Raw genomic sequence first — 18,743 nt, 5'->3', positions numbered from 1 at the left:
AAAATACCATATTGCTTTTTGTTAATGCAGGCCATTTTACATAAAAATACAAATGTTACACAGGACTGTATTACAACCTTGACCAAACTACAAATATTTTCCCGTTTTCATTTTCCGTAGCCTACGGAAATACATTTTAATACAAATGTCAAAGTAGAAGTCCTCTTTATGCGCGGTCACGTGACTCCTCTGTTTACAGACATCCGGAGAAACATGGAGGACTCCACTGGCAGTAATCCTCAATCTCTCGGATTCACAGAGAAATTAAAGTCGTGGCTCTCCTGGTCATGGACTTACGTGTGCTTCATTTGGTTCGGCATGGTTCTGATCATGATATACGTCCTGTGGAGCCCGCTGAAACTGCAGGAAACTCTTACCTCAGGTGAATTAATGCGACCGCTAGCTAGCTATTGTTAGCCGTCGGGCTTCTGGCTTTAGCTTAGAGCGAGCGGGGGATGCTACTGGTTTGACAGCTCGGAGTCGGCTTGATTCGGACACAGATAGAAGCCACCTTCGGGCTTGTTCCAGTCGAGTGTTTAAATATTGATTGTTACAGAGGACACGCCGCAGCCGCGTGTCGGCTGTCGCCGTGATTCGGTATCAGTATTTATTGCTGTGTTACCAAGTTTGCTGCAGCGGCATCGGACACTTATCCACCACGGCGTCGGATGCACTGATGACAGCCTCCTCACGTTCTCTTCTTCTTTCAGCGTCAGTGTTTTTGAACACACTGACTCCTAAGTTCTACGTGGCTCTCACTGGAACCTCCTCTCTCATATCTGGCCTCATCCTGGTAAGTTGTCTCCCCGTTTTTCTAGCCATTTATTTTTGCCGAGCTATTTTTCACTTAATCATTGGGTTCTGAGCCTGTGGACCGGGTGCTCGCACGATCCGTGAGGCAGGCGGTGTTGACTGTAATTATGGGTTCATGCCTGCGTTCATTGTGGGTATTTTGCTGTCATGCAGTAGGAAAGGAAACAAAAAGACATCTGTAAGAAAAAGATGGACGAATACTAAACTTCCTGATTTTGCTCAACTACACATACAGTATGATGTGTTACCTCACAAAATTACACAGTGGAGCATTTTACACTGCAATTACAAAAATAGCAATCAGTAAACTATAAAACACCACCAACTGATTGTAATTCTCTACCGTTCCGTTAAATTACTAGTACTTACTGTAATAATGTCATGGATGATAATATCATGCAGTGCATAGATGAGATAATAGATGATAGATGGTAATTGTTACATTTTGCTTTAATGAAATCGTATTTTAATAACCACATTTGTTCTTACAACAGATATTTGAGTGGTGGTACTTTCGTAAATATGGGACCTCGTTCATTGAACAAGTGTCAGTGAGCCACCTGCGGCCGCTCCTGGGGGGAGTGGAGAGCAGCCCCACCACTGGCCTGTTTTCATCCGTTAATGGGGAAGCAGATCCAAGACCCAGCGTTTCAGGTAATACCGACCGTGACAGCAAAGTTACTCAAGCTACTAAAAGCCTCAGTAACATCAGGCTTTCTTTGTTAGAGTGCAAGGTCTGGAGGAACCCTTTGAATCTGTTCAGAGGAGCAGAATATAACAGGTATGATTCAGTTATTCATGGTAGCTGCCCAAATTACCTTTTAGTAACATAATGCAGAGGCAAAATGTCGATGATCCTATTCCTCCTGTTCTACAGGTACACGTGGGTAACCGGGAAGGAACCCTTAACATACTATGACATGAACCTCTCTGCTCAGGACCATCAGACTTTCTTCACAGGAGACACGCAGCAGTTGAGGCCAGAGGATGCTGGTGAGTTTTATAAATGCTGTACGCGAGTTTGAGTCAAGCTTGGATGCTCACCGATGCATGTCAGGGCTGTGAGGTAGCATCTGTAAAAATCATCCCATTACAGTGATGCAGAAAGCCTGGAGAGAGAGAAATCCTCAAGCCAGGATCAGAGCAGCTTACCAGGCCATAGAAATTAACCATGAGTGAGTCATACTTTTGCACACTCTCATATGATCTACATTATTATATTAATACTTGACTTATATTATGAATATTTAAAACATTGATTTACTTTTCTGTGTGTCTGTGTGTAGATGTGCTGCAGCTTATGTGCTCCTGGCAGAGGAGGAAGCCACCACGATCACAGAAGCTGAACGCCTTTTCAAGAAAGCGCTTACTATTGGTAGGGATGTGCCAGAACTTCCAATAAGTCACACCCGTTGTAAACCCTAATGTGCAGCAGCAGGACGATGGTGAGCTACACCTAGTTTAATCCCGGTTGTGCAACATGTTCTGCCCCGACCTGCGCAGTGCCGCCTGCTGCAAGTCCACATCACGCAGAATTACATCTGTGTTTTCGCTCATCAACAATCTAATCTTTTCTTGTTATATTTTCATTTCAAGTTTCTACAAACAAATACATGTTGACTTTATTATCTGTCTTATCTTTTGTGTGTGCCATCGACAGCTGGAAAAGATATTAACTTACTAGTGTACATTAAACGCCGCCTGGCCATGTGTGCGCGCAAGCTGGGACGGATTAAAGAAGCAGTGAAAATGATGCGAGACGTGAGTTCTCTCTGTTGTCTCAAAATGGCACCCTGTGTTTTGTTTAACTAAATTATTAACGAACTGACGCATGAATAACAACACAAATCATACAGTACTGTATATGTATGATGGTTGATTTTATTTTATTTTATTTTTTTACAGTTAATGAAGGAGTTCCCACTGTTGGGAATGTTAAATATACATGAAAACCTCTTGGAAGCACTTCTAGAGCTTCAGGCATATGCCGACGTCCAAGCGGTCCTTGCCAAATATGATGGTACAATTAAACCAGATAAACGTTGCTTAAATTCCCTCTGTATGGCTTTCATCGCATTACCACACATGTTCCCCTCTCTCTCTGCAGATATCAGTTTGCCAAAATCAGCCACTATATGCTACACGTCAGCGCTGTTAAAAGCACGGGCTGTATCTGATAAGTAAGTTCACTCTAAGTCCTAAATGTTCCGAATGCTGTATCTGTTCATGCTAAGTCTTGCATGTGATTAAACGGCTGTGCAGCTGCAGTAACGGTGCAAGGTTCCTGACATATGCGGCGTGTTGCCACAGATTCTCTCCAGAGGCTGCGTCCAGGCGGGGGCTAAGCACTGCTGAGATGAACGCTGTGGAGGCCATTCACAGAGCTGTTGAATTCAATCCACATGTGCCAAAGGTCAGTAATCAGGCTAGTGGGTGACCCATCGGCCCTGACATCTGCTGTGTGCATGCAAAATTCTATTGATCGCAATGTGATGTGATGCAGAGCTGATTTACACTTGTGTGGCTCATGTTCCTGTCATGTGTAAAGATCGGGACGAGTGGTTCTGGACTTGCTGTACTTTCACTCGCCACCAGGTGTCAGTGTTGGCCCAAATCTCATTTCATAGTCTTGAAGTAATTCTAAATAAAACAGGCATATTATGCAATGTAAAAATCTGTTAAATAAATTAGGCTTATGTTTTTTTGCAGGTAGTTTGTTTTATTTATATATATATTTTAAATTATAAGAATTGTAAATTTAAAGCATAACAAATACACTTGTTACAGTAATGGGAATAAACCAGACTGGACCAAGTCGCATGTGGGACTACATTGGATATCTTTCACATAAATTCCCACAGGATTAGATGTCATGCAGTCACAAGCACACAGGGAATCACACACAACCAGCTGCAGCAGAGTCTTTGTAGTGTGGTGTTGTATCATCTCATGGGCTGCTTTTCTAAGGAGAAAGAAAATCTGTCTGTATGTGTGTGTGTGGTTGGGGTAGATGACAGCCAGCATTTGATCCAGCCTTTGATTTTAAAGTGAGAGCCCTCATCTTCACCATCATTCCAAGTGCTCCCTCTCTACGCCGCCCAGAGGCAGCAGCTCTGTCCCCTCTCACCACATACCCTCATTCTGCTTCTTATCCTCTCATGTTCCCTCATCCCCTGTTTGAGGAAAACAGAGGTTGTGGCTATAATCACTACAGCCAACTTTATCCAAATGACCTCTTTTAAATGTGGATAAAGGCCATTTTTAACATAGTCTTCATGTACGTTTTTGTCAAAATGCAGTTTGTCACATACTGTAAATAGAAAGCACTGAGTCCTATGTAACTTCATGTAACCTTTCATCTCCAAAGCTGTTTTACCTAAAGTGAGGAATAATAAGTGAGCACCATATTAATTATTAAACCCTGTATAACATTTCAGGAGTTAAATTGAAGGTAACAACAAAGGCTTTATGTGTTTGTGTTGCTATAGAGAAGCCTTACTATACCCGACAGCAGGGAGACTGGACGCAGCTCTGACTGCCTTATGTGTTTCTTCATTTCATAACAATCCCTGCAACTTCAACGCACCGCTGGGCACTGAAGTGGAAAGAAAAGGCTCCCAGGCCGAGCTTTTGATCTGCGGGTTGTAATACGTGTAAAAGCAGGGCTTGCACAGCCACATTAACAGCAACTCGCCCTTGAGCTGGAGTGTTAACCGTTAACAGTTTAATTATATTCAGGCAACCAAGCTACTTGATAAGATGACATGAGGGTCTGTACTGTACAAATGAGTCCTTTCGATGATATTTCAGCCGAGGATGATTCTGCGATATTTCTCAATAGGAGCTCAAGCATGCATTCACGAAGATTATATATGGATGTCTGCATCACATGAGCTCATTTATACGGCTCAGAAGGCTGTACACGCGCCAAACCCACATCCCCCAGCAGATCCAATGCAAACCATCCTCCTCCCACATCCCCCTTCGCTTTACCTTCTCTGTGCTGCTATTTCCCTCTTCCTCCTTGCTCCCTTCAGTTTCTCTCTGGCCCTCATTATGTTTGTCCTCCTCTCCTCATCCTCCTCCACATCTACCTTTTTTCTTTTCTTTACAACTGTCCGTCGGTACCAATCAGCTTCTCTACCAGCGAGCGGTTAAGACACTGACAGCTTGTCAGACGCTTGGACACGTAATCAGGTGCTCCTGCTGGCTGAGTCTGTTTTACATTTACATTTACTACGGCTTTGATCAATACGTGTTCATTCTGCAGCAGTCAGGGTGACCTGATCCCATCTACCCTGCTAGTTTACGCCACTTTGGAGTGCGGTTTCTCATCTCACCCCACTCTGGTTGACATGCTCTCATCTAGATCGCCTGTCACGCCCCAGAAATGCAGACTTTCTCGTAGTTCACCTCTGAAATTGGCTTTTGGGATTGTGAATGGAGAGCAGCAGCCCTGGGTTTGTTGTGAATTAGGATGGATGAGGTTTTATTCAAAGGAGTAAAAAGGTGCAGTTACAATTTGCTGCCTCCCAGCCCACTTTTGCACAAACGCTGTGATTTTCTCTCTCTCAGTAGATGCTGGAGCCTCTAGCAGCAGCATTTACCCACTATGAAATCCAGAATCTTTTGTTGTCTTCATGTTTTGCGACTGTACCTCAGCGCGTTCGTCTGATCCGTGTAGGCTGCGTGTCCCATTGTGTGAGGCAAAGTGCTGCAGATTAGAATCAGAAGACAGCTTATGAGTTATGCCCCAGGCTCATGATTACCCAGGGATAAAAGCAGAACGCATGAAACTCAATCCCTTCATCAAAGAGATGACAGGGAGCGGAGGAGCCGACTGAAGAACGAGCGGGGGGAGGGGAGGGGGGGGGGTTCCCGTACAGGAGACCGAGGTGTCACCAGGTCTAATGCTGTGGCATCCAAGGAAGGACAGCTGAGCAGCCTGCCGAACACAGCAGGGCCGAACCTGCACGTGTGTCATACACTCAGCAACAGACTAATATGAAGCTTGACCTCTTGTAATTCATTTACAAAAATGTATTTGTTTGCTTTAATAATTCGCTTTTATTAGTTCTACACACATAGAAAACAATAAACTGTTGGAATAAATAATGTCTACATTATTTCAGCAGTAGCAGCTAAAGTCAAGAGTCTTGGCTGCACTGTAGCAGAGGATGGTGTGGTTAAGCATAGGTAAAGTGACCCGCACGCCGACCTAAGGAGAACGAGGGGCGAGAGGCAGATTAACAGTTGAGACACTGGGATGTTGGACCCAGGCTCACGAGGCGTGACGGACACCTGCAAAAAGCGATGAGTTAGGTGGGAGCGCTTGAGAGAGCAGGGGAGACGGGTCACGCTGCGTGGTTGGCCCGGCTCGTTGGGTGGGTGTGTGGGTGGGTGGGTGGATGGATGGCTGAGCCTGCGACCATGGAAAGGATTAGACAGGATTAGCTGTGGGGTAACCTTCCCAAAGTGTCAGTCTGGGATCCAGAGCGCTGTGAAGCTGGCCGCCGAGGAATCCAGTCCAGGGGGCCCCGCACATTGGTTTTCTCTGACACAGCCCATTACCACACTGGGCGTCATAGATATACATTACACAGATCTGCATTCTCATTACACTGTTCACGCTTTGTGGGCTTGAAATCATAAAGTGCAAAAAAGCTGTGCAGCGTAAACTCCCACTCTTTCTTCTACATGTTCGTCCACGTTGCTTGTGAAGACAGACCTGTTCTATAAGCCGCAGCTCTACAGTGTGATGTGAGCCGTTGCCAGCACAGCGAAGCAGACTTGCACAGCGGGGGGAGCGGGGGGATGTTGCACATTCATGGAATGAATGTACTGTCGTGTAACAACAACCCACGCGGCTTTGGAAAGCCTCGCCCTCCCACCTCGAACAATTGCAAAACGAGGCCCTCAACGAATAGCTCGCATGAAGGAAATATGCGACGGCCTGCAGGGAGTGAGCCAGAGGGTGTTACGCAACGGGACGGCGCGAAGTGCTGACTGACAAATTTGAGTGATATCGCGAAAGCCGCGTGAAGCGATCGCCGACCGCCGGGGAGCAGCGGGACTCGTACCAGCAGCCTCACCCTGGGCTCACAGCCGCCGCTGCTTCTCGTCTAGCTTCGCTCTAAGCGCTGGTCCCACACTGATGAAACGCCTCCTTCTGCCTTCAGTACTTATTAGAGATGAAGAGCCTGATCCTGCCCCCGGAGCACATCTTAAAGAGGGGCGACAGTGAGGCAGTGGCCTATGCTTTCTTCCACCTGCAGCACTGGAAGAGGGCAGAGGGAGCGTTAAACCTGCTGCACTGCACCTGGGAGGGCAGTACGTGTACACACACACACACACACACACACACACACACACCCTTCTACTTACATGGAAGTGAGGACCTCCATTGACATAATGCTGAACCAAAACTCAATTGTAACCTCAGCCCTAAGTTCCATCTTGACCCTCAAACAGGCCTTCAAAGAAGTGAGGACTGGCCTCACTTTAGTAGGAAAATGTGTTTTTTGATTCTCACTTCGATGCAAGTACAAGTCCCCCCACACACACAAAAGTCTCTACTGATTGCAGTTGGTCTTTGTTGCTTACATTGTGCTTTTAAGTCATTCTTGTTGTCATGCACATCTTTATTGATTTTCATATTTATGTCTTTGTCTTGAAGCCTTCCGGATAATTCCCTACCCTCTAGAGAAGGGTCACCTGTTCTACCCGTACCCAGGATGCACAGAAACAGCTGATAGAGAGCTCCTGCCCTGTAAGTTAAATCGCCTGAACTCGCTCGCTGGGTGTGGGGATGTGAATTATCATTTGATGGTGTTTTGCTCTCTCTCAGCTTTCCACGAGGTCTCTGTGTATCCAAAGAAAGAGCTGCCCTTCTTCATCCTCTTCACCGCAGGCCTTTGCTCCTTCACTGCCATGCTGGCCATGCTCACACACCAGTTCCCAGAGCTCATGGGTGTCTTTGCCAAAGCGGTGAGTACACTGAATCAACCTCCAACTTCCCTGTCAGGAACACTGGAGGCTCATGGGAGTTGTACTGTAGTAATGTCACTGTTTTGTACCCAAGCCACCTGTTGTCCAGCTTAAGCTATCGCTAACCTCAGTTTAATAATCTTAGAAAACAGTGAGTGGAACTTATAGCCCTCACAATTTAGAGACATTAGATGTGTGCATGACTTCCTTTTACTATTTATTTATTACACAAGTGTTGTGTTTTCTGTTTCAGTCGGTTTGGCTGAACTGCTTTCTTAGGCTAATCCTTTGTTTACACTCAGCCTGTTTATTAGGACCTGCCTTTACACAGACTGAAAGGGAGAACATCTAGTGCTCCTCCGTTTGTTATGGGAACGCCTGGGTGCAGATAGGACTTTTACAGCATGACCGGCCAGCCTGGTTTGTGTAATGTGGGGATAGAGCTCATGAAAATCAGTGAGGTCCTCAGTGCCTTCTGAGGAAAAACAGATTTCCATGAGTGCTGATGATGATGAGGGCAGTGGGTATTTGCCCTGATTTAGAAATACATGAGATATTAACTCTTATTATTATTATTAGACTTTTCTGTCTTACATTACGTGGAATACATGGATTTTACAATGCTTACGTAAATAAGGTAGAAAATTCTAAAAACTTTCTTTTTGCGTCCAACTACTGCTTTCACTTTTTCTTTCAGTTCTTCAGCACACTCTTTGCACCGCTGGGTTTCTTCGCAGACAAGATGGAAAGCTTCATGCCTTCCAGTTTTTGGCACCAACTGACTCAGATCTGACCCCATCTCTGTCTCTGACACACAAACACACACACACACACACACCGATACCACTCCAAATGCTCAGACAAAAAGTATTTTCTCTCCTGTCTTCGGCATTACTGTCAACTTGCTGCATTGTTACTGATTACGTTGGCTGAGGTTGTATCAACACTGCAATACCACCCTTAAGATGCTCTCCCACACTGTTCTAGCAGTCTGAGCTATTCCAAAAACACATTTAGAAGATAGAGCTGGCAGAGATTCTACTGGTGCCATTCATTTGTTGTGCTAGCAAGTGGCAAATTACTGTATAAGTATCTGATAGCAGTTTGCTCCAAATTTGGTAGAAAAACCTGGTTATAAATATGATAAAAGACATATTTAGGTATTAGCAGATTCAATAAAATATGCAGCTGTTTTCTTTCAGTGCTCTCTAATCAAACCTGTGTATTATTCCCAGGAAATGTGTCATAGTCACCCCTGATCTCAGCATATTAACATTTGCACATCACAAATACCTCGTGTTTGTGTTATCAGCGATGTGAACATGCTGTGTGTGCTCCATAGTATCGGTCTGTTCCCCTTAAAAAACTCTGAGAACGACTTAAAGCAGAGCTGTGATTTACAGCCTCGGAGTGGCTGCAGTGTATACAACGCCTCTGCAGTTCAACAGTTGTTACCATGCTACGACAGCTCGGCACTATATCACCGAGCAGCCAGCAGCATCCAAATGTGCATAGGATACACTGAGAATCACAGCACAGTAGTAGAACACAAGGTTTTTGCAGGGAGGAGCATCCTAATCTATTGAAAACGTACATTTTCTTTTTTCCCGGCCTTTCTGAGACCTGTCAGTTTGAACACACTCTACAGGCTGAGATGCCTGATCCCACCTTGTTGTAAGCATGGCGGCGATCTCTAAAAAGAAAGAACAGTGTGGTGCAACATGCAGACGTCGTTTCCTTGATGTTCCAAATACACAGCAAAAACATGCAGTGCAGCTACAATGTAAAAAACAATACGTCAACACTGATGTAGGAATATGAAAACAACTGTTTATTACATTCAATAACAGGATTCTTTGATATAGGCAGCTACTGGACATTCAGCCTCGTGGTGAACTGTGTGCGACTGACAAAACATTTAATACAGAGCAGTTAGTAAAGATTATTTTGACATTTAATTGACTTGCAACAAGTTTACAGCAACTAAACCTTGGGTAAAAAAATTTATAAAGATATGGTCAAAAGTCGATGTCTAACAAGTTTAAATCATGCACACAAAAACAGGAAAGCTGTTAATGATGTAAAGGCACAAAACACCACAAATGTAAGTGCCAACTGAGCCAAAAAACCAACATGTAATTAAGTGCGTCGCTCCGGTTTGTAACATTTGTTTGTTAAAATCACTAACGCATCACTGTTCATGTAGGAATTTTCAAGTTGGTTCGTGCAGCGTAAATGTGCAAAAAGATGCTGAAGACAGGAGAACGACACAACACTCAATAAACTTCTCTTTCAATGTAGTTTGTGTGTGACGTTTCATTAGTTTCAATGTAACCTGTGTTGCTTTTTGTTTTTTTAATTTCCCGAGCCTCCATTTCTTTTATAACTGGTCATTTATCATATGCAGACACCAAACTAGCTTTAGTTGTACTTATTTAGGTTGCAGCCAGGAAAAGCATGAGTAAGAGCTGTGCAGTATTTCTAGATGATAAACACCCAGAACAGTCGCAGACACTGCTTTTACTATGCAGACATCATTTCCCACATGTTTTAAATTGCTATTGATAGAAGTGGGCTTCTTGTTCAAGGACAAACCAGTCGCTCCGTCATAGTACTGCTGATCCTGGACTATATAAAGCTTAGAGCCATCACACTCCATTATGATTACACCAGTCTGCCACCAGCAGCAGATGCCTACTGTACGTGGCATCACTGCTCCGGCCTCATACTTGAGTGGTGAGTAGCAGTAATGAAAATCAGCGCCGAGGGCTGTTGATGGGCGCTTAAGTGTTTTCTCTCTGAGCCAAAGTGGGTTCCAGGCGGCGTGCTAAAGCTGGTGTTGCTCGCTGACCTCCGTTATGAATAGCTTCTAAAGCTGGAGATGGCGAGCACGAACGCAAATATGGAAACCAGGCTGTCGGTGGCACATGTTTAATGTGGGCGTATGAGAACTGGTTGAGGTTCACGGGGTCAATTAACACAAAGTCGAGATAAAAAGTGAAGAAGCCAAACAAATCTAGTAACGGTGCGGCTTTTACCTGCTTTACTGACATCAGTACATCAGGTGCCTGTTTTCATCACGGTTTGTGGGAGTCTTAGATTAAATTTCCATGCTGGGTGTGAGATGTTCAGTGCATGTGGGTTGTCATCGGGTCCAGTGTGATTTGGTTCATGTAAACAACTTGAACTCACTGGCTCGGTTCACGACATGTGTCCCGTCTGGTTTCGCTAAATGAGAGAAATCCGTGTTGATGACAGCGCTGGTCTCTTCCGTCCAGTGCTTCTTTTAGCTCTGACATGTTGCTGAATTGCGATGCCCATTTGATATCACTATAATGGTCAGGAACGCCTGCAATGCCACTCCTGTTATTTTTACAGACTTCTGCTGGATCACACATTGTTCCTGACAGAGCAGCACCCAGTTCCTTTAAATGTACTGCTACAACGTTGGTTTAACACTCTATCTCCATCTCAGTAGCTCCACACAAACTGACTGGCCTTTAAATCACTAATCTGACTGTTTACATGTTTTACAAAAGAGACCGTATGCAGGAAGTTGTATGAGCAGAAGCCCTCGTGGGAGTGACATCATAAGGGTTTTATTCAGGTCTAAGAGGTTATTGTGAGACCTGCATTTAAAGGTGGAAGTGTCTCCACAGCCAAAAACACGAACAGAGATCCTGTTCTATCATTGTCCCCACATTTAATCAAGCCTTCACAGAAAAGATGGTGATAAAATATATTTTTACTGGCAGAAGTGTAACTACTAAGCCTGTAATGTTATATTAGTGTTATTAATTGACCCATGGATTCAATTCGTTTTTCAGTTCAGTGCGGATCCACTGGTTTCTGATGTGGATTCAACAATAACAAGCTGCCTTCAGTTATGGACTGAAATTGTCAGAAAAACACAGCCAGCGGACTCTTCATTTACATTCAAAACAGGCTCTTTTGTTTGCAATTAACTTTTGACTCGTGGACCTTTGACCCCCCTGTGTCACTTGGCCGCGTTCAAAGCGCTTTACTTTGGCTCTCCTCCTCATTACGTGGACTTGAAACAATTTGGTGACGCTCAGCATCCACGGCTTGTTGTTCGCTTCATTTGGACGCGTGAACCCCCTCTGAGGTTTGACTCTCCAGAGGCACCACATGACGTCTGGCTGCATTTCCAGATGCTGAAGAGTCGCGCTCGGGGTCCGCAGCCACTTCATTGCTCTTGGTTTCCTGAAATACCTTTTAATAATTTCTCACAAACCAGACGAAGGCCTGAAATCACAGTTGCACAAGTTTTTGTTGTAAAAGTGCTCGGTCACAGTGTGATGACAGAAAAAACAGGCCGTGCTGTGTTTTGTAATAATCAAGTCGTGAGAAAAGCTCCACTAACGACAAGCCAAAAAAATCTGAACAATGGTAGGATGACGGGTTTGACTTTTTACAGAAGAAACGTTGCCTTTAATGTCTTCCCAAATATTTGAATATTCAATTCTCATATCTTAACGTAGCAATTGAATGTAATAATTATTCACAGATACCAGTGCACAGGGTGTCTGTAAAAGTGGAGACAGAAAGAAAACACAGAACCAGAACCGGAGGTAGAGATGAAAGTTTCCCATAAAGACCGTGTTAGACCTATGCAGACAGTCACACATGATGGATGTTGAACCTGTGGCTTCAGAAAACAGTCCATGTGAAGCTGTTGGTTCCAAAGCAGTCAACCCGGTCTGTTCTTGTTCCGTTTGTGGCGTTGTCTGGTTTCACAGTCATTATTTAACAGGTATAATCTGTCAAAAGCTCCATCTTCCTCTCAATTTCACTAATCAGCAGCAGGTGTCTTTGGCATTTTAAGCAGTGTTTAGCGGGTGTTGAGTGTGATTGGTCGGGTCGCCCGCCTTAGGTCACGTCCAGCCAATCGGGACGCCTGTGGGGCTTGCAGCTGTGAACGTCCACCACGTCCTCGCAGTCTTTGCACTCCACGGCGCAGCACCACCTGAACTTGCATTCACACTTGGTGACGCGCTTGACGCGCATGGTGTCGTAGCCCCGCCCACAGCACATGACCTCGCAGCCGTCCGTGCCCCTGGATGACTTGTTGCACACCCGTCCCGCTGTACCCAGGGAACCTGGAAGGAGATGACACGACGCGAGTGCCCAGACGGCCCAGAGTGTTGTTCAGTCGGTCCATTATGTTGGTCTTTACACAAAAAAGGCCTGTGCTTGTGTAAAATATGCTGTAGGCATGACGTTACTCATGGCTGTGGCCTATTTCTGCAGGGTAATGTTTCAGGAGTGTTTTGGGGAGCTCAATGACTCACAGGACCATCTCCGCCTAATTTCATTACTTTTTGGGAAACCTCCAGCGATGACTTAATTGTCCTGAGCCTGCCAGCTGACCACCACTGGACACTATTGGCATAGATTTTTCCCAAGGTTTTCCCACGCTCCCTCACCAGGGTTTAGGTTTCCAGACGCCGTGGCAAAATAGTCTCAGAGCCAAACACAAAGGTGTTGGTGTATTCAGGTGGACGATCTAAGCCTAAGATCAAATGCCATCTCTAATAAGAGCATCCATGAAGTAAAGAGAGAAGGATGAGGGGAGATATTCCCTTCAGGCTGTGGGGAGTGGAGCTCAATACTGACCAAAGGAAGGGTTTGAAAGGCTGAATGTATCCTTAGGCCCTGAGTTCCTACACAATGAAGATTAGGGGTGAGGAGGCCTATAAGCTACTTTAAGATCACCTTTTAACAAGGACAGACCCCGTTCACCTTCATTACCTGCAACCAAATTAACATCTGGGAGGAGCCGGAGAGTCCGATGTCTCCCAACACGTTGCCTTGCCTATTAACGGCAAGTTAGCGAGCCTGTTCACGCTCTGCTGAAGAGGCAGGATTGAAAAAGGAGGACAGAGCTTAACAAGGCAAAGCAAACACTAGGAATTAGAGATGCTAAAGGTCAAATCATTGAACTTTAAGCTGCGAAGGAATGCGAGCCCTCGGTGCGGGAGTTTACGGAAAGGGTCCATCACCTGTTTAGTTTTGAGTGAAAATGATATTTTGAGTGTAACTTTTGGGGAAAAAAACGGGATGTGTCCACCTTTAAATATGACCTAATTCATGTTCTAGATACAACTAACTGTTGATGGTGCAGATAAGCAGAAATTAGGACTTCTATTTCTGGGTTTCTAATGCCTGCATGGCTAAAACTGTGTTTCTCGATTCATAGTTTGAAAGAACGGATAAAGTTGTTTAGTTTTTCATGGTCATCGATTCCAAAGCCTCGTTCCTCGCTGACCTACTCACCCGCTGCGCGGTCCATCAGGCAGTAATCCGGCGAGTTCTCGACGTAAACCAGCTCGTTCTTGGTGCTTCCCTTGAAGTCCTTGTCGGCCACCGCGAACCCCGTCCCGTCCTGGTTCATGGTCACCTCCACGGCCGCGTTGTACTTCTTGCGGAGGTAGTCTCCGGTCCGCCTGAAGTCGGACATGGCCAACCAGCAGGTCCTCAGGGAGCACGACCCACTCACCCCGTGACACTTGCACTCCAGCTTCATGAAGCGCTTCACCGCCTGCAGCAGGGGTCAAAGGTGACAGGGCGTTAGGCCTATGACGTGGCCTGTGGCCTAATGTAGGTGGGATCCCACATTTCACTTCACGTGGAGGCTTTAACACAGTCTCGTCTTTTAAAACGATGGACTGGTTCCCTCCGCTCACCATTCGGCCACAGCGGTTGTTGTGCAGGTTCATCAGCGCCCGCGCGTCCTTCACCATCTTCTCCCGCGCGTCCACGAAGGCCTTGGCGAACCTCATGCCGTAGTTGACGTTGTCGCTGCAGCCGCCCCAGTCGAAGGCGCCCCTGGCGTCGGCGTCGCGGCCGCGCCTGTGGCCGTCGCAGCCGCACGCCTTCAGCTCCCCCTCGCTGCAGGCGCTGGTGACGGCGTGCACCACGCCGGCGGAGGAGATGGCGTAGACGAACGCCGCCTCCCGGCTGCCTGCATGGGCACACGGCGGCGCAGAGTCAGGGTCTGAACGCTCCTTTCTAACCTGCACAGGTGGCAGCGCTCGCGGCCGCCGGCCCGTTTTCGTCTCAGACGAGGGCTTTCGGGCGTTTTTGGGTCTGACTTTCCCGTCCACCTCCTGTTCACGGGTTGAAGTAGAACACAGGCCAAGCTTTGTCTGGCTGCCAGAAACATCTACCCAAATATTTACATCTGCTATTACTGTTTATACATCACCAGTGTGGATCTCTCGATCTGCTACTTCTTTTCGCAGATCATCACCTTCCCAATCTTTCCTGATTCTAGAAAACGATCCTTTTCTGTTCGCATCCACGTCGACCCTAACGCCTGAGCTCGTTCTCATCCCGCAGCAGCGGAGACGCGTACGAGGACGACGAGCTCGGCCGTAAACGGCCGCTGTCGCGGACTCACTTCGCAGCATCACGCGGCCGAACACGGTGTGGTCCCGGTCCAGCGTGCTGCAGTTCCAGCGGTGGTGCCGGAACTGGTGCTGGCACTCTCTGATCCACTCCCTGGCGCCCTCGCCGATGGACTGCATCAGGTCCGGGTGCCGCTGGCACAGCTGCCGCTGCTTGTTCACCAGGCCGGGGATGTTGTTGCAGATCACGCGCGCCCCCAGCGCTCCGATGTACCTGGTCCCAGAAGGAACAGGTGCAGAAGCTATTATTATTGTTGAGTATAATTAGTATTATAGTATTATTTCATCTCATCATTTCTTGGCACAGGCCCTTGAATTTCACCAGATGAGCCTGTTTTCCACATTTTGTGTAGCAAGCTAATTTAACTGGCCACTGGATTCTGCTTCTTATCAGTTGTTTTATATACAGTAACTCACTGATCCCACAGTTTTATGGACAATCCCAATGCGTCTAACACTAACACACAGTGGAGGGTCCTGCTTATTGTGCCACACATCTCCAGCCCTTGTTCTGCTTCCGACTTGCAGGATGTAGAGGAGATTATTGAATTCCTCACATTCAGTGAAAAACACCTCTTTTGGTCTGATGGGCCATTGCTTCCTGCTCTATTCAAACATAATCCCTGACTTTATAGCGCCTCTTAAAGAGGAGGAGCACGTGGTGGCTCTGGTCAAACGCAACACGATGGTTGATGGTCAAATACAGTACGAGTGACCCCTCACGCCCCTGAACCACGCTGGAACCTTCCCCCACCGGCATCCCGGCACGGGATCCATCCCTCCCTCCCTAAAGGCGCGTGCCCCGCGCTCCGTGGGGGGTTCATTATCGCCCCCTAATCGCAGCCGCGCTCGCGTCGCCTGGCCTCCGAGACAGGAACGGATGTAGCAGTCAGTTTCCAGTCCTGTTATGGTTGTCCCGGTCCTGTTCTATCTGCCTGAGCAATAAAGCAGAGCAGAAGCACCGCTTATGTTTATTGTGTGTTGAACATACCAGCTGGGCCTAAAGACCCTTGACTGCCTGCGTGAGAAGACGCACATAAAGAGCGAAGGGCGCAGCGCGACACCGCTCTGAACTATTACACCGCTTAAAAATAGACCCTAACAATATAAACCAGGATTAAATAAATATTATTCATCTGGACACAAAGACTTCCAGGCATCTCCTGCTTTGTCTCTCTGTCTGTCTCTCTCTTCCTGTGGAATTTCTCTCTGGCATTTAATTGTGGTTTCATCATGATGTATTTTATACAACGGTGAAGACGTTGCACAACAGCAAATGGAAAAGCCTGTTATTTTAGCTCAAAGTGACATTTAATCTAATCTGTGTGTAAAGTGCTCTAACTTTGGTGCAGAATGGGAGAAAAAAGCGCTAAACTGCTTTCAAACGGTTACTTAAATTTAAAGTGTGACCCGACACATCAGGTGAACTATTTCAGGTGAGGGGCTGCTGTCTCCCGTGCATGCGGTCGCCCCCTCCAGGTGTTTAAAGCCTCAAGAGAGATCATCAAGGAGCATTTATTCACGCATCACTGCCTGCACCTGCCACTTGCTCTGGGCCAGATGGATGGATAGGGGAGATCCCCCCACTCCATTAATCTTCATGAACCCACGGCATCGCTGTGCATTTAAAAAAAACGAAGAAATCCAGAACGTTTCCATGCGTGGCCAAAGCACAACAGTGCTTAGGTGGAAAACAGATAGACTTTGATCATTTGATTACAGATTAAAGAATGTCAAATATTAATTATTACACATATAAGATGAAAAATAACTAAATACAACCTTAAAATAAAAGAAGGACAAAAGCAAGTGTGAATACAAAGTAAATTTAACCCTAGGTCTCATTTCTGCATCTTAACTTTCTTAACTTCGCATGTCACCTTTACTTCACGTGAGCTGAACTATTCCAAGTTGACTGTGGTATAAAGCGATGGAACTGTCAGCAAACGCCCCTCAAAGATCTCACTTACCACCACGACGAATCCGCTCTCGGCGTGAAAATGAGCAGGACCAGAATGAAGAAGAGCATTTTCGACCCGGCTCTGGAGTTCTGCTGCATTTTTGTCTCCTTCCTGAACCCACAGACCCGCTGCTCTCAGATGGGTCTCAAAACACTCATCGAACGAACTGGGCTTGTTGCCTCCATGGACTGGAAAAGGCTGCACCATCCGATGGGGAAGTCCTCGACCACTGTCTGCCGTCCATCATTTGGGAACAAAAAAGAAATTCCAAATGAAAAAACTCACTCACTTGACGTGACTTCAGTGAAGCCACGCCGGGTTCCGCTCAGTCGCTCCATCATATCGCTCAGATCGGAGATTTACTTTATTAGCAGCCAATTCACCTTGTGCCGTCAGCGGTTGCGCACTAAATTGGCGATGACTAAAACCGCAGGAAGTCGAGTATGTGCCGTGGGAAAAACGTGTGCAGAAACGGAGCTCGCGCGCGCGTCGAGCGCCTGCAGCCGGAATGAAGACGCGCCACGGAACGCGCGGCGCTGCGCTGCGCGGCGCTGCGCTCCGGTGCGCCCGCGGTCTGTGACCCCGTTACCTCCCACCTCAAAGGATGACAGGCCAGCGGCTGCGGGAGGGGTCCTCGTAAATGTAGTGATAGAAAGCGATGTGTGCTCAGATGAACTCAGTCAGTGCAGTTCATACTGTAGTGAAACCTCTCAGTGGGAATTGGATGTAAAGGCACGTGGGCTTGGAAGGTAAAGCTGTTTTGTTAATGTATCCCCTTGTTGGTGTGTAAGGGGTTAAAATCAGCCCAAACCTTAGCAGCTGATGTTTCTGTTGCCATAATATTCACCCATATGTTTGTAGAAGAAATCTGGGAGACACCTGACTGTTGTTATCAACAGCATCAAGTTTAATGCTGCTTGAGATGCACATAGTTCCCTTGTAAAGCAGTTCCTCTACTTGTAAAGATACATTTGTCTGATAAGATTGTGCTTGTACAACCTGTCATTCGGGGGTTTAAACCCTATCATACTAATAAAAGCATCTCGTATTTTATTTTAACCCAGAAATGATCCAAGGTCATCACTCACAGTGTAAGAATGGAAACACCCACATTTTCTCCTCTAACAGTGTGTAAATGAAACACTGGCGTTTCTATTGAACAAGTGTTATGAGTTTTAGTACAGGCGAAAGTTTTGCTTGGGAGCTTCCAGCTATGAGGGGTCAAGCTTTCATGCGTTGACACATCATTAAACAGCAACCTGGTGTCTCCATAGTGATAAGTTCTCCTTCCTGGGGGGCATTGTAGACATTGTTTAATAAGTCTGCTGGTCCACTTTGGTCTCAACCCTCGCAGCAGTTTAAGTCAAAGCTGTTTTGCTGCGTGAACCTTTCATGACGGTCTTTGTGTTTTAATTGCAGCTCATTTAAGGGCAGTTCAACAATCGTTGAGATGCACTGGGTTTAGGCCGAAACTAAAATTGTTCCAGTGCTTGTTTCTCATGTAAGTTGTCACTTTCATAGTCACAAATTAAACATTTGGCTGAACGAGCTT

At 46.3% G+C, this 18,743-nt stretch overlaps 2 protein-coding genes across 5 annotated transcripts; one reads left to right on the top strand and one right to left on the bottom strand.

The window, feature by feature from the left end:
* The first annotated feature begins 183 nt into the window (after window positions 1-183).
* On the top strand, window positions 184-10,100 carry st7l (suppression of tumorigenicity 7 like). Of its 3 annotated transcripts, XM_029150975.3 has the most exons (15): window positions 186-382; window positions 711-793; window positions 1,308-1,467; window positions 1,540-1,594; window positions 1,691-1,806; window positions 1,910-1,988; window positions 2,100-2,188; window positions 2,474-2,574; window positions 2,719-2,833; window positions 2,921-2,993; window positions 3,124-3,226; window positions 6,993-7,143; window positions 7,490-7,582; window positions 7,661-7,800; window positions 8,498-10,100. In XM_029150975.3, the coding sequence occupies exons 1-15, from the start codon at window positions 214-216 to the stop codon at window positions 8,591-8,593; spliced, it is 1,623 nt and encodes a 540-aa protein (XP_029006808.1). In that variant the 5' UTR covers window positions 186-213; the 3' UTR covers window positions 8,594-10,100. The 3 variants fall into 3 exon arrangements, with proteins under 3 accessions (XP_029006806.1, XP_029006807.1, XP_029006808.1); XM_029150973.3 differs by having other exon boundaries at window positions 184-382; window positions 2,719-2,993; XM_029150974.3 differs by having other exon boundaries at window positions 185-382; window positions 7,661-10,100.
* Window positions 10,101-10,235: 135 nt separating this feature from the next.
* On the bottom strand, window positions 10,236-17,749 carry LOC114855647 (protein Wnt-2b-like). Of its 2 annotated transcripts, XM_029150977.3 has the most exons (6): window positions 17,575-17,749; window positions 17,201-17,424; window positions 15,224-15,444; window positions 14,508-14,785; window positions 14,098-14,362; window positions 10,236-12,920 (listed from the first exon to the last, which is right to left on the bottom strand). In XM_029150977.3, the coding sequence occupies exons 2-6, from the start codon at window positions 17,287-17,289 to the stop codon at window positions 12,691-12,693; spliced, it is 1,083 nt and encodes a 360-aa protein (XP_029006810.1). In that variant the 5' UTR covers window positions 17,290-17,424; window positions 17,575-17,749; the 3' UTR covers window positions 10,236-12,690. The 2 variants fall into 2 exon arrangements, with proteins under 2 accessions (XP_029006810.1, XP_029006809.1); XM_029150976.3 differs by having other exon boundaries at window positions 17,201-17,749.
* Window positions 17,750-18,743: the final 994 nt, after the last annotated feature.

The sequence above is a fragment of the Betta splendens genome, chromosome 5 (assembly GCF_900634795.4).
Source record: "Betta splendens chromosome 5, fBetSpl5.4, whole genome shotgun sequence".
Lineage (NCBI taxonomy): Eukaryota > Metazoa > Chordata > Actinopteri > Anabantiformes > Osphronemidae > Betta > Betta splendens.
This window is presented reverse-complemented; position numbering and strand designations above follow the sequence as displayed.

Coding starts and splice junctions, on each gene's coding strand:
- st7l (XM_029150973.3), top strand. CDS start 214: ATGGAGGACTCCACTGGCAGTAATCCTCAATCTCTCGGATTCACAGAG. Junction 2,189..2,473: donor CAAGAAAGCGCTTACTATTG/GTAGGGATGTGC, acceptor TGCCATCGACAG/CTGGAAAAGATATTAACTTA. Junction 2,575..2,718: donor CAGTGAAAATGATGCGAGAC/GTGAGTTCTCTC, acceptor ATTTTTTTACAG/TTAATGAAGGAGTTCCCACT.
- LOC114855647 (XM_029150976.3), bottom strand. CDS start 17,289: ATGCAGCAGAACTCCAGAGCCGGGTCGAAAATGCTCTTCTTCATTCTG. Junction 15,445..17,200: donor AGAGCGGATTCGTCGTGGTG/GTAAGTGAGATC, acceptor TTCTGGGACCAG/GTACATCGGAGCGCTGGGGG. Junction 14,786..15,223: donor CGGCCGCGTGATGCTGCGAA/GTGAGTCCGCGA, acceptor GTGCCCATGCAG/GCAGCCGGGAGGCGGCGTTC.